This window comes from Narcine bancroftii, chromosome 4 (genome assembly GCF_036971445.1).
Source record: "Narcine bancroftii isolate sNarBan1 chromosome 4, sNarBan1.hap1, whole genome shotgun sequence".
Classification (NCBI taxonomy): Eukaryota; Metazoa; Chordata; class Chondrichthyes; order Torpediniformes; family Narcinidae; genus Narcine; species Narcine bancroftii.
The window spans coordinates 103,208,162-103,221,908 of NC_091472.1; the positions used below are offsets into that span (position 1 = coordinate 103,208,162).

The following is a 13,747-nucleotide window of genomic DNA, read 5'->3' on the forward strand; positions in this document are numbered from 1 at the left end:
CAGAACGTACTCTGTTTTGCAGCCACCATCAGGAAAGAGACACGAGTTCCACAAGACTCGCACCATCGGGCTCTTAAACAATAGACTCAATCAGAGACCAATTTAATAAGGACTCTAACTTTGAGCATTATTTATTAAATATTTCTGTATTGCACAGTTTGTTCTTTCTTTGTTTACACCACTCTCTCTTTTATATACATACCTTTTCTTGAGTACAGTTTTTGCACCTACCAATAAGTAGAAATCCTGCCTGGCCCGCAGGACAAATAATCTCTGGGTTGTATGTGAAGTCATGTATGAACTCTGATGTACAAGTTCCAATTTATTGTCAATAATGAGACATTCAAAGTGGGAACAGGAGCAGGCTGTGTGGTCCCTCAAGCCTGTATACAAGACTTCATACAATTAATACAACGTAGCATGGATCTTCCAAAGTGGCAAAATTGAGATTCAAAGCTTGATGCCAATGCAGGAAATTATTGATGGAAATGACATTTGATCATAAAAATAGAGTTGAAACTGACCTAAAGAAGGAAGTAGGTTTGATAATGAGATTATTGTCATACACTTCCCTTTTGAAAATATTTTTATTGAGCTTAATATCTATGTACATACAAAGTCATCTTGTAATAGCATACAACAGGTTGTATCAGATACATCTCACATATCTTAAGACATCTAATTCTATTACATATTAATTAGCAGTTAATTTATTTCTGATAATGAGCCCAATAAAATATTGAATAAAAAAATAAATGGAACAAAATTGAAAATCCCTTTATATAGATAAAGGTATATTTTCCTTCTTATTTGTTGATATGATCCATACTAACCACACATACTTTCCAAATTGCACCAAAGTTTTTCATTGCAGCAGCCAAACAGGTACTTTGTTTGGGGAAAAAAACAGACAGCATTACGTTAAAAGGAGATCTTTAATATAAAGGATAGATGGTAAATATTCACATTTATTATTAGTGCAAGAAAGTCGTGGTGTTACACAATAGTGCAGATGCTCCTTTTCTGGTGCAGAGGGGCCTATGATGAGTGAAAAAAAAGAGGTTCAAGAGCCTAATGGATGTTGGAAAGAAACCGTTCTTGAACCTAGAGGAGCTGGTCTTCAGGCTTCTGTACCTTCGGCCCAAAAGTAGCAGTGAAAAGGGGTTGTGACCAGGGTGATGGGGGATCTTAATGATGGCTGCCTGCCTATCGTCCCACCTTGCATAGATGTGTACAATGGATAGGAGGTCAGAGTCTGATGGACCTGGCTACGTTTACTACCTTCTACGTTCCTGGGCACTCGCATTACTAAACCAGACTATGGTGCATCCAGCCAGTGCACTTTCTGCAGAGCACCTGTCGAAAAAGGACCGAAATATTCAATGATGCGCTAAATCTCCTCAGACCTTTGAGAAATAGAGGTGTTGGTGTTCCTTCTTCATTGATCCCTCTGTGCTGGCTCCAGGAGAGGTCTTTTGACATGTGGACTCCCAGAAATTTGGGCCTCGGCCACTGAAGGCACAGGTTCCAACAATAAAATAAGAGCAAAAATGTTGATTTCATTCAACAAGACAGACCAGAATGTTGGGTATTTGCAAGTTCAAATTCTGGGTATTTGCAAGTTCAAATTCTGGGTATTTGCAAGTTCAAATTCCTGAGCAGACGTGACCCTAACGAGAAGGTAAAGCCGAGTCCTGGATTTGTCTTTTGCCCAGCCACTAGATGGCATGAGCTGATTGGAAGTGGCAGTGAGCTCAAAGGTGCTTTGGAAATGGTGTAAGGAGAGGAATATCTGAATTTGTGGGAAGATGAATGAGGCACATGAGCAAAATAAAGCACGAGTATTGCGCTGAATCTGAATTCTGTCTGCATTTGGTGGGAGGTTGTAAAAAAAACTTTCAATGAGCAGTGTGTTTGTCTTGCACACTGTGAGAAATCAAGTGCTGAGTCTTGGAGTATTGCATTCAGATCTGGTCATCTATTCTTTCAAGATTCCTTTCATTGCCATGTAATAATACAAAAAATTGAAATGTTTATGAAATTCATCAAATTTTGCCTGTCGTAAGGCAAAGAGTCACCATTAGTGTTGCCTGGCACCCCCAACAATAAGAGAGTACCTTCCGAGACACTGAGTGCCTGTGGATTCACCTCCAGTGCTCCCACGGCTTCTGTTCAAACCAATGACAACCTGAGCTCCAGGTTCAAACTTCCGATACAATCTGGAAACGTTCAGCGGCCGAGGCCCTTTGGGAATCCTTCTTGCCCTCAGTCCCCTCTTTAATCCTGGTTCTAATAACTAGTCCCATGAGCCAGTTTCCAGTACTCTACGGACTGGTGTGAGTTCTTTGACCTTTGTGGTGCGGTTGACTGTTGTATGTTGGCTTGGACACCACAAAGAACTGCTCTTTCAAGTGTCATCATGAAAAATCTCTGGGACATTTGGAGGGATTGTTGACCCCAATTTCATTCAAGCTTTGTATGGAAGGTTCTGGTTGTGATGATGGGTTTATTGTCATAAACATTGTACAATGTACATATGCACTGAAATACTATTTTGCTGTAGCTAAATGGGGATTTTATTTAAAAAAAAAACAAGAAAATTACTGCATTCTAAATCCTTAAGAGCATTTTAAAAATCAATAATTACACAAAAATATCAGTAATATTCAGATGTCTTCATGCATAAAAAATTGATATGTGGCTCAAAATTAAAATCTTCATCATTTGTATAGTGTTCATTTTTGGGGGTAAAAAAAATCCTTTTACACAGACTACATTGAAAGTGCAAATTGACATTGCTGGTTGTCAATCTGATCATTGGTTTAATTTCTAAAGATCTGTCTTTTGCAGGTTGGGTTATCTGTTGTTCATGTCCATTTGCCAGAAGGAACAGTAAAAGAGGAGGTATGTTTTGGTGAACAAGAAAATCTGCCTATGCTGAGGTCTAGCGCAATACACAAAAGTGCTGGAGAAACACAGCAGGTCACGCAGCGTCCAGAGGAAGTAAATGGCAGTCGACGTTTCAGATCTGAGCCCTTTGTCAGGAATGTTTCTCCAGCACTTTTGTGTACTGGGGAGGTAAGTTTTTCTGACCATCCTTAATTTTGTATTCTGTACTTGAAACCAGCATGCTTTTTATATTATGGTATGAAGCCAAACAAATGCAAAGTTGTTTGAGACATAAGAGTGTGGCTGAAACATTCACCTGGAATTAAAGGGTGAATTTTATTCAGGCCCGCCACTGATTATGCAGAATGTGAGGGACAAAAACAGCCCATTTATTTTGTGCAGCTGTGTCATACCCGAGGTGACCCTCCCGAGGTGACCCTCCCGAGGTGACCCTCCCGAGGTGACCCTCCCGAGGTGACCCTCCCGAGGTGACCCTCCCGAGGTGACCCTCCCGAGGTGACCCCCCCGAGGTGACCCCCCCGAGGTGACCCCCCCGAGGTGACCCCCCCGAGGTGACCCCCCCGAGGTGACCCCCCCGAGGTGACCCCCCCGAGGTGACCCCCCCGAGGTGACCCCCCCGAGGTGACCCCCCCGAGGTGACCCCCCCGAGGTGACCCCCCCGAGGTGACCCCCCCGAGGTGACCCCCCCGAGGTGACCCCCCCGAGGTGACCCCCCCGAGGTGACCCCCCCGAGGTGACCCCCCCGAGGTGACCCCCCCGAGGTGACCCCCCCGAGGTGACCCCCCCGAGGTGACCCCCCCCGAGGTGACCCCCCCCCCGAGGTGACCCCCCCCCGAGGTGACCCCCCCCGAGGTGACCCCCCCCCCCCGAGGTGACCCCCCCCCCCCCCGAGGTGACCCCCCCCCCCCGAGGTGACCCCCCCCCCCCCGAGGTGACCCCCCCCCCCCGAGGTGACCCCCCCCCCCCCCGAGGTGACCCCCCCCCCCCCGAGGTGACCCCCCCCCCCCCGAGGTGACCTTCCCGCATCCTTGCCCATTTCCTCCATTATTAAATTCATCTATCTCTTTCCTTAATAACTGGGTAACTGTAATTTCCAGGAGTGAGTTCTATTTTCTACAGTTTCTCCTAACTTTGGGGCCCTCACTAGATACATCTTAATGATCCCTTTAATTTTCAATCACCTGTGGGTCACCTTCTCTTTTCTAGAGAAAAGAGCCCCACTGTTTCTGAGTGTTATGAACTCTGTGGTCATGACAACTCTGAAATGAAAGAGTTTATCAAAGGTCTGCACCACCCCAGAATGTGCTCTGTTATCGCAGCTGCTGTCAGGAAAGAGGTATACACACCACAAGACTTGTACCACCAGGTTCAGAAACAGTTGCTATCCCTCCACCATCAGACTCCTCAACAACAAACTCAATTAGAGGTTCTTTTAAGGACTTATTTTGCACATTGTACATTACTGAATATTTTTTCTGTATTGCACAATCAATTTGTTTACATTTCTATTTTTTGAAAATGTTTTTTTTCTTCTTGAATACAGTTTACAGTTACTGATGAGTAGAATTTCTGCTGTGCCCACGAGAAAGAATCTCGGGTTTTATGTTATGTCATGCATGTACTCCGACAATAAATTTGAACTATTACTAAATTATGATCATTAATCATTTGGTAAAGTGGGACACCCTGGGGATGTGGGGGAGGGGGCGGTTTATTACCTTCTAGCTATAGTTCTCGTGTACAATAAAATTACTGGTATCTGGCACCAATGGGGATTGGTAGATGCTGCATAAGTGAATTTCCCATTCGCTATTAGTTCCCATCTATATGTAATGTGAATGGAAAACTAATAGCGAGTTGTGCCAATTTTAAACTCCCATATTGTCAGCTATGGAATTGTGAAAATAAATCTCAGAAACTCCACCTCACTTTTCCTCCTCTTGAAAATGCTTTTTAAATTTGACCTTTGGTTTTTGGTCATCTGCCCAAGTAATACCTTGTGTGACTCCCTGACATTTTCTGACCTCCTTCTGAGAGAGGCACCTGTAGGGGTTTAATGTTGCTCAAGTCAATTTTTCAGCAAGTATTTAGAATGGTTTTTTTTGCTTTTCAGTTTGTACACGAGATCATCAAGTTAAATGAAGATCCGGAAATTCTTGGCTTGGTTCTATCCCACAACCTTCCAAATGTGGTCATGAACATAGTGAACCCTGAGAAGGACACTGATGGGTAAATATTCATTTTGCTCCAGTTGGCAAGGCTCCATGCTATTGTCTGCTAGGAGTAATCTCTACTGGGAAGAGAAGCTCCTGAGCCAAGAGTGGTGGGGAGTGTCTGGTGATTCAAGTTTTCAGCCTTGTGTGAATGTTAAACTGGATTGTTGAGCAAGATCCAGCAATGAGAGAAGGCACGAGATTTCCTGGCCTGAAGATACCCCAGATAACACTGAGGCAATGAAGATGACAACTTGGTGTTTGGAAGACATACTGGAGGTGTTGATATATTGCAGATTGAGACCAGTATGTGGGTGAAGGGGCCAGAAGCAGCGGAGCCTGGGGTACATTAGAGATGCTGAAGATAGAAGGGCTTTATCACCTTTTTTAGAATTGTCCAGACGACAGTGTTGCTGCCATGACCTACTGCTGTAGTGTTGTGAATGTGGCATGGTTAGAGTGCACCTGGATTTGTTGTCTTGTATCATGTGTGAACCTAGAACAGTTCAGCACAGGACAGGGCCCTTCAGCCCACTTGGCTGCACTGAACACGGTGTCCAATTTAAACCAATAATCTGCTGCTGGCACCAAGTGTGCATTCCCCTATTCCTTGTCTATCTAGAAGCCTCTAAAACACTAGAATCTGCTACACCATTACTCCTGGCAGCCTTTTCCGAGCACTTACCAGTGGGCTTGTGAAGAAAAGATTTAAGCTCTTCTCCTCCTCCACCCTGCCCCTCCCCCCACACCCTCACACCTTTTTAAAAAAAAAATGTCCTCTGATGTGTGATATTTTTACCCCGGGGTGGGAGGGGGGCAGATTCTGACTGCGCACTGTATCCATGCCTCTCGTAATTTTATAAACGTCTGTCAGGAAAGAAGTGGATTAACTTTACTGTCATAAGTACAATGTACAGATGCAATGAAAGAATTGCTTGCTGCAGATTCCTAGTTACATAAAATGGAGAACAAATAAGAGAAAAGATAAATAATACAAAATGAAAAGGGAAAAAAAAAGCAACATTCACAGTTGCAAATCAATAGTAGTCCAACATAAGTATGCTGAGTTGGAACTGCAGAGGTTTCTTTGGAGGACTTAAAAAGGTGGGGGTAATATCAGCCTGGTAGCAATTTCAGCCTGGTAGCTGTTTGAGGAGAGGAGGGAAGGTTCTAGAACCAAGGAAAAGCAGGATATCGGTACCTTTTTCCTGATGGTAGCTGCAAAGAGAGTACGGGGGTTGTTTGTGATGTTGGAACACCTTGTGTTGATATCTTCAGTGCTGGATGGGGAGTGGGTGTGATATACCTGGTTCTGTGCCATTGCCTTGGCACTCAGAACTTCAAGCGACTAGATTGGGTGATGATCAATAGAGTTGCCTCGTCCTTGGTGGTGTTGAGATTCATGTATTATTGAGTTGCATCCATTTGGGCACATGAAAGGCATTTTACCTTCTGACTGTTTGATTTGGGTGTAGATGGGAGAATTTGGGAAGACAGGAAATGAAGAGCTTGCCACATTGCAATCCATGGTAATTGTGCAGCTGATGACGTTAAGTTTCTGGACATGACCTCAGAATATTGGCATGGGTAGTATAAGCTTATTAGTCTTTTCAACTGCTCCAGTGAACTTCACAAATGGTTCTGGTTGATATTTTTTAATTACCAAGTTTGTTTCCATCTTTTCCTTTTTACAGGATCACAGATGTTAATTTGGGGCGATTGATCCGTGGGGATTTGAATGAGTGCTTTGTGCCCCCAACTGCAAGCGCAGTGATGGAACTGCTGGAACAAGCAGGTGAGCTCTGGGAGATTCCCACTGTGTTATGATCTGCCCATCACACTCATTCACAAAACAATTGCAAGGAATTTTCTTTTGTCTCTGCTCCAGTTTAGCCCTGGTTTAACATTTCGAATCTTGATGGGTGACTGAGTTGTAATGGTGGGGAAACTGACATGAGGCTTTCTTTCGACTTTCCATCTTAGCTGTGGATTTGCACTTCATCATGTTTGCTCTTTCCTCTGATTAAAATAGGCTGTTGATTTGCGAGCAACAGACCATCTGCTGGTGGAACCCAGTCCTCGGCCAATTAGCATCAAGCTGAGGAAAAAGAACTCTTCTTCAATTCAGTGGGTCAGGACAGGAGGGGTAGAACAAGAATGAGTGGGGGACTGATGGTCTGGGCCTCTAGGGAGAGGAAGGATAATGGACGGAAGCAGTTGACTTGCAGATACCACACATCCAGCATCTGCAAGTCAATGATTCTGTCTGTTGTCCTTCACCTTGCTCTGGTCCTACCCTCCTCATCCTATCCTCGTTATACCAGCTCTCTCTCCTCACTGCCTTGATGAAGGGTTCTGATGTCACCCACACCCCCACACACAGATGTTGCTTGATCTGCTGAGTTCCTCCAGCAGATTGTTTGTTGTTCTAGATTCCAATGTCAGGGGTCTCCTGTTAATTCTATTCAGCCATTTGTACCCATAGAAAGATTTGTATCCTCCGTTCTCTAAATCTTAAAGCTTTTATTTTCATTAACACAACAAATTGCACTAATTTAGCATTGTTAACAGTAAAATGTCCTAAGGGGACTTCATAGTATTATTGAATGACATTTAATGCTGAGTCACTGCAGGGGATATCCAGGTATGTGTGCCATAAGGAACACAAAGAAAGGGATTACAGTGGAATTTCATCATGTAACATCCCAAACAGCTGAAGCCACAGCTGCAGTGATAACCATCTTGGTCGCTGGAGGCCAGAGCTGGGGAGGCATAGATTTGAGGAGGGATTGCAGATTATGTTGAAACTACTTCCAGTGATTTTTTTTTTCTTCTTTCTGTCTAAAAATTCTTCCACTCTCTTTGCATCTTCTGCCAGCATTCTTCAATCTGCACAATCCTCATCAATCAAAATTGTTGCTCCCCAACTACTCTGGGAAAACTTTCAAGGTTGTGAACTCTCCTATTCAATTTTCCCTCACTCTTTAGGGAAAATAATGTCTGCCTCTCCAAGTAACTAAAGTATTTTGCCCCTGGTAAATCTCCTGCTTATTTTCCAAAATGTTGATATAATTCCTGAATTGTACAATCCAGAAGAGGACCTGACGAAACAGCTGAGGTTGAAACTATATGTTTTTATATAGAGATAGCATAATGAGATGGGTTTGTACAAGTTTGTGTACTTGCAGTTAGATGGTTTCTTGGATCCAATTGATGTGCAGAGTTGGTCTCTCTGATCCTGGTGGAGATGGTTTCCTGATTTAGGTTAAGTCACGATCCCCATGGTCACTAATTTCTCCTTCCTTTTTGCATTCATGTATGTTGTGATTTGGCTGAAACTGAAATTAACAAGCAGGCTGTAGATTTAAAGCCTCCTCCATCCAACCCCTAACTTCGTAACGACCCACCCAGAGGTGTGGCGCCATCTGGCGATGAGCTTTTGAAGAAAAATGGTATCCAAGTTGGCAGCTGCTCTCTCTGTGTGATTTGATGGATATCCTTTAATTTGTACATTAAATAAGCATTATCCTCCATCACTCGTTATATAGAACCAAGAAGATTTTATGGTCTTGCGGTGCCTTTTAAGGCAGAGCAGCAAAGGAAAACACCGACTCGCGTTGTAACAACCAAAGAACTGTTTTAATCTCTTTTTAGACCACTTTTTAAGTCACTCCTGGCTCAGCTGTTGGTGACGTTGTAACACTCCCAACGTGTTTTTCAGCTCGCAGGCTTCATCCCCAAGGTGAAGGGGCTCCAGTGCCATCTCAGCGCAGGCCCCCGGGACTCGTGGTCGGCTGGCATTACAGGGACAATTGGAACATGAAGCCCTGCTTTCCACCCCCCCCCCCCCCCCCCGCCTTGCATTTAATTGTGTCTTGCTTCCTCCCCATCTGTTTGCCAAACAAATTAGTACTATTTTTGGCATATTTTCAGACAACGTGCTGAGTAACCTTTCAAACTAGGTTTGAAGAGAAATATGTGGAGATGTCTTTGAGCCAAACCAAGTGCCCACATTTTGTGTTTGCCACCTGGTGCCCTTTACAATACTCTGGTCACTTGGCTCTTGGATTGTTGTCCCCTTTATTTAATGCGACCTCTTAGTTTCCACTCATGACCTTGATGTGCTTGCTGAATCCACATGCCTGAGTCTACCAGAGTCACAGAATAGATTTTGTTTATGTCCTGCCTGTCCACAGATCTGCTGACCTTTGGAAGGAAGGTTTTTATTATTGGAGAGGGTGGTTCACTGGAAGCAACCATGCAGAAGCTGGTGCAGATGGAAGGTATGGTAGCTGTGAGCTGCCAGTGGCAGAACACCAACATTGCAGAACTGGTAAGAGTCTTATCCAAACAGGCACAATATTGAATGTTGGATTAAACCGCAACAACGAACAAGCTAACCATTCTGTAAATCCTATTTACCTCCAGACTTGCACCCAATGTGTTATTTTGGGAACATCTAGATTTTTTGCCTGCAGACTTTTACACACAACGTGTCATTTTGGGAACATTTAAATTTATTTTTACTCACGGCACACAAAAATTGAAGTCCATCATGTATATTATATATTTTTTGGAAATATTACCTGACAATAAAAAGAACCTTAGAAATGCAATGTTTTTCCAAGTGGTAATAATGAGTTGGGTTCTGTAGCACCAAAGGAGGATGTTGTTTCCATGGCTTATGCCACACTTGTATCTTCTTGCAGCATTCCTCTCTTGTTCTATTCTTGCTGGAGTTATCCAAGCCTCTTCAGTATATTGAAATCGGTTGTGTCATCCACTCCTTGTAAGAAGGAACTCTATGTTAGTCCTTTTTTTTCACTGGCTCTTTGTCCCAGGGATTAATGGCCAATTTACTGGCTAAGGGTCCAGCAAATCAATAGGCACAGCGGCATCAAATCATGCAAAACCACACCGGGGATTGACGGCTTCAACCTCTACTCTCATCCCCAGCATCAGCTGATGCTGGCGTGCCGATTTAACCCAGTGAAAAAAGGACAAATTGCATCCTTGGACTATTGTTGAAGATACACTCTCCTATTCCTTGAGGTACGACTTGTGGTTAATGTGAAAGCAGGTAATGTCCCGGTTAAAAGCGGCCCAGTGGGAACAGCAAAAACGGCTTCTTTAACCAGGTACACTGCACAGCCAATTAACTGGAATGCCAGTGAAAAAAGGGCTTTTGTTTTACCACTGAGATCTCTTCTGAATTCCCTTTTTTTGATGACCTCTGGCTTTTGGACAATCATGACCTGTTATTTTGTCATTCTCCCTACCTGCTTTTTCCATTATGAATACCCAGCATATACGACCTATTTCATAATGGAAGGAGACTGCGTGTTTGTCCTTCCTGGATGTGCCTGATATAATTTTGGATGATCCTTGAATATTCTTTTTACATTATTTCCAGTGTCTCCTGATTTCCTCTTGAAGTCCACAGTCAGCTCCTTGGTTTTGCTAACATTGAGTGCAAGGCTATTGTTGTGGCATCACTCAACCAACTGATCCATCTCCCTCATGTGCACTTTCTCATTGCCAACTGTGATTCTGCCGACGACCGTGGTGTCGTCATCAAATTTGGAGATGACATTTGAATCCCACCTACAAATTTGAACAGCAAGAGTCTACAGTCTTTGACTAGCTCCCTGCAAAGCAAGCTACAGAAAAGCTCTTGATAATCCAGCATCCAAATTTTTTTTTTTAAATTTTTTTATTTTTTAAATCAGAAATGATTTAATATCTGCCTTACCACATTTTGTTTCCGTGCTTGCTTTAAATTGGCCTGGGCATTAAAACAACCTATTTTCCTTCGACTGTATAATATATATTTAAATTAAAGCAAAATAAAAGTGTGTCTGGAATAATATTGAATAATCTGCAATCTTCTGGTCCATCAATGTTTGCCAGGTTTGTGGAGTTTTGCTTTATTTGGGCCTGTTCCCTGTGCTCTTCTCAGTGCTGTTACCATTATTTGTGCATTTTCATGCTCAGTTAATTCCAATTTGTTTTTCAATTAATGTGTTGCCTTTTTAGCAAAATGCAATTTACTGCATTCTTAAATTTGTGTGCCAAATCTGTGCCCATTCTGAAAGCGTGCTTATTTCCTCCATTGATAGGCTACAATCATCATTTAAATTTGTGGAAAGTAAATTGGTATTAAAAAAATTATCTAAACATAGAACATTCTAGCACAGGGACAGGCCCTTAGGCTAATGTATTTGTGCCAAACATGATGTCCAAATCAAACTAAGACTTCTTTCTCCTGATCCCTCCGTCCTCTTCATTTGTCTGTCAGGAAGATTCTTAAATGCTTCTATTCTATACTTCCACCACTACTCTTGGCAGCCTGTTCCAGGCATCCATCACTCTCTATGTAAAAGTATTTACCCTGCATGTATCCCTTAAACATTCTCCCCCAACCTTAAACATATGTCCTCCAGTGTGTGATGGTTTTGCCTTGTGGGGGGGAGGGGGAAGATTCTGAATGTCCTACCAATGCCTCTTATGGTTTTATGAACCTCATTCAGGTCTTCTCTCAGCCTCTGACGCTCCAGAGAAAGTCTGGTAATCTCAGTCCGTCCAGACAGTAATCTCAGGTTAATTTCTGCATGGAGACCCTGCGCCCCCCATTCCTTACCTATGCATTAATATTCTGAAACTGTCTCTGGGACAATGCCATGGGCAAAGTCTGGAAGAGGTACTGAAGCCTTGGCAACACATTCAACTTGATACAATTGACCCTGCCCACCAAAGTGATGGGAAGGATAATCCATCTGTTTGGGTTCTCCTCAATTTTTTTTGAGCAAGGGGGTATAATTTAGTTTATATAAATTTTGCAGATTATTATCCACCCTAGACTCCTGGGTACTTGATTCCCTTTTGTGGCCATTTCATTTGACTGTTTCCTTTAAATTGACTGTAGTCCCCTTCTGTAAGTGGCAAAATTTCACTCTTGACCCAATTAATCATATACCCAGAGACTTTCCCATCATCCTCTAGAGTAGACTGAAGCTTGGTTAGTGAGCTTGCCGGGTCTGTCAGATATATCAGCACATCATCAGCAAATAGATTGATTTTGTGTTTTTCCCAGCCTACTCTGAAATCCTGATCCCATCGTATGGCTTCAGCCAATGGTTTTATAGTCAAAATGAGTAGAACTGGAGAAATGGACACCCCTTTCTACTGGATTTCGATAGTGGTAAGGCTGGAGATATTTGCCCATTGATCACAACTTTAGCCTTGGGCATGTGGTACAATTTATAAAAGTTGGCCCGAGTCACATTTTCTCCAGTACCTTAAACAGGAAGTCCCACTCTTGCCTACCAAATGCCTTCTCAGCATCCAGGGCCACAGCTACACTTGGGTTATCCCTTAACTGTGCCTGATGTATGATGCTCGGCAGTCTGCTTATATTATCCGCAACCTGTCTCTTTTGCACAAAGCCCGCTTGGTGTACATTTGTTAGCTTTGGCAAATGCTTCGTCAATCTATCTGCCAGGGCCTTTACAAGCATCTTGTAGTCCATATTCAGCATTGAAATAGGACAGTTTCCATTGGTTCCTTTATTTTGAAAGAATAACGTAATAGAAACATAGAAACATAGAAGATAGGAGCAGGAGTAGGTCATTCGACCCTTCGAGCCTGCTCCGCCATTCATCGAGATCATGGCTGATCTTAAAGTTCAGTACCCCGTCCCCGCCTTCTCTTCGTAACCTTTAATCCCCTAATACTGAAGAAATATATCTAATTCCCTCTTAAATATATTTAATGAACCTGCCTCTACTGCCCTCTGTGGCAATGAATTCCACAGATTCACCACCCTCTGGGTAAAGAAATTCCTCCTCATCTCGGTCCTAAATGGTTTGCCTATTATCCTCAAACCATGGCCCCGGGTTCTGGATTTTCCCATCATTGGAAACATCCCATCTGCATTCATTCTGTCCAGTCCTGCCAGAATTTTATGTCTCTATGAGATCCCCTCTCAATCTTCTAAACTCCAGCGAGTACAATCCCAATTTGCACAATCTTTCCTCGTAAGTCATTCCTGCCATTCCAGGTATCAGCCTGGTGAATCACCTCTGCACTCCCTCCATTGCAAGAACATCCTTCCTTAGATCAAGTGACCAAAACTGCACACAATACTCCAGGTGGGGTCTCACCAAGGCCCTGTACAGCTACAGTAAGGTATCCTTGTTCCTATACTCAAACCCTCTTGATATGAAGGCCAACATACCATTTGCCTTTTTAACTGCCTGCTGTACCTGCATGCTAGCCTTCAGAGACTGGTGTACAAGTACCCCTAGGTCTCTCTGCACTTCCCCATCTCTTAATCTATTGCCATTCAAATAGTAATCTGCCTACCGGTTTGTATTACCAAAGTGGATAACCTCACATTTATCCATATTGTAGTGCATTTGCCATGTATCTGCCCAGTCCCTCAATTTATCTAAATCACACAGGAGCATCCTGAACCCCTCTTCCATGCACACAACCCCTCCTAGCTTAGTGTCATCTGCAAATTTGGAGATATTACATCCAATCCCCTCATCCAGATCATTAATGCAAATTGTGAACAGCTGGGGTCCCAGTACAGATCCCTGTGGCACCCCACTGGTCACCGC

At 43.3% G+C, this 13,747-nt stretch overlaps 1 protein-coding gene across 4 annotated transcripts in view; it reads left to right on the top strand.

Annotated features, from left to right (window-relative positions):
* The window catches only part of mthfd1l (methylenetetrahydrofolate dehydrogenase (NADP+ dependent) 1 like), a 198,225-nt gene that overhangs the window by 26,745 nt on the left and 157,733 nt on the right, over positions 1–13,747 (top strand). For all 4 annotated transcript variants that reach the window (XR_011355972.1, XM_069932267.1, XM_069932269.1 and 1 more), the window contains exons 4-7: positions 2,851–2,904; positions 5,024–5,139; positions 6,818–6,918; positions 9,320–9,456. Coding sequence is in view for 3 of the 4 variants with exons in the window: in XM_069932267.1 (XP_069788368.1) it covers positions 2,851–2,904; positions 5,024–5,139; positions 6,818–6,918; positions 9,320–9,456 (408 nt within the window). In the remaining variant the exon portion in view is untranslated. The remainder of the gene's footprint in view (positions 1–2,850; positions 2,905–5,023; positions 5,140–6,817; positions 6,919–9,319; positions 9,457–13,747) is intronic.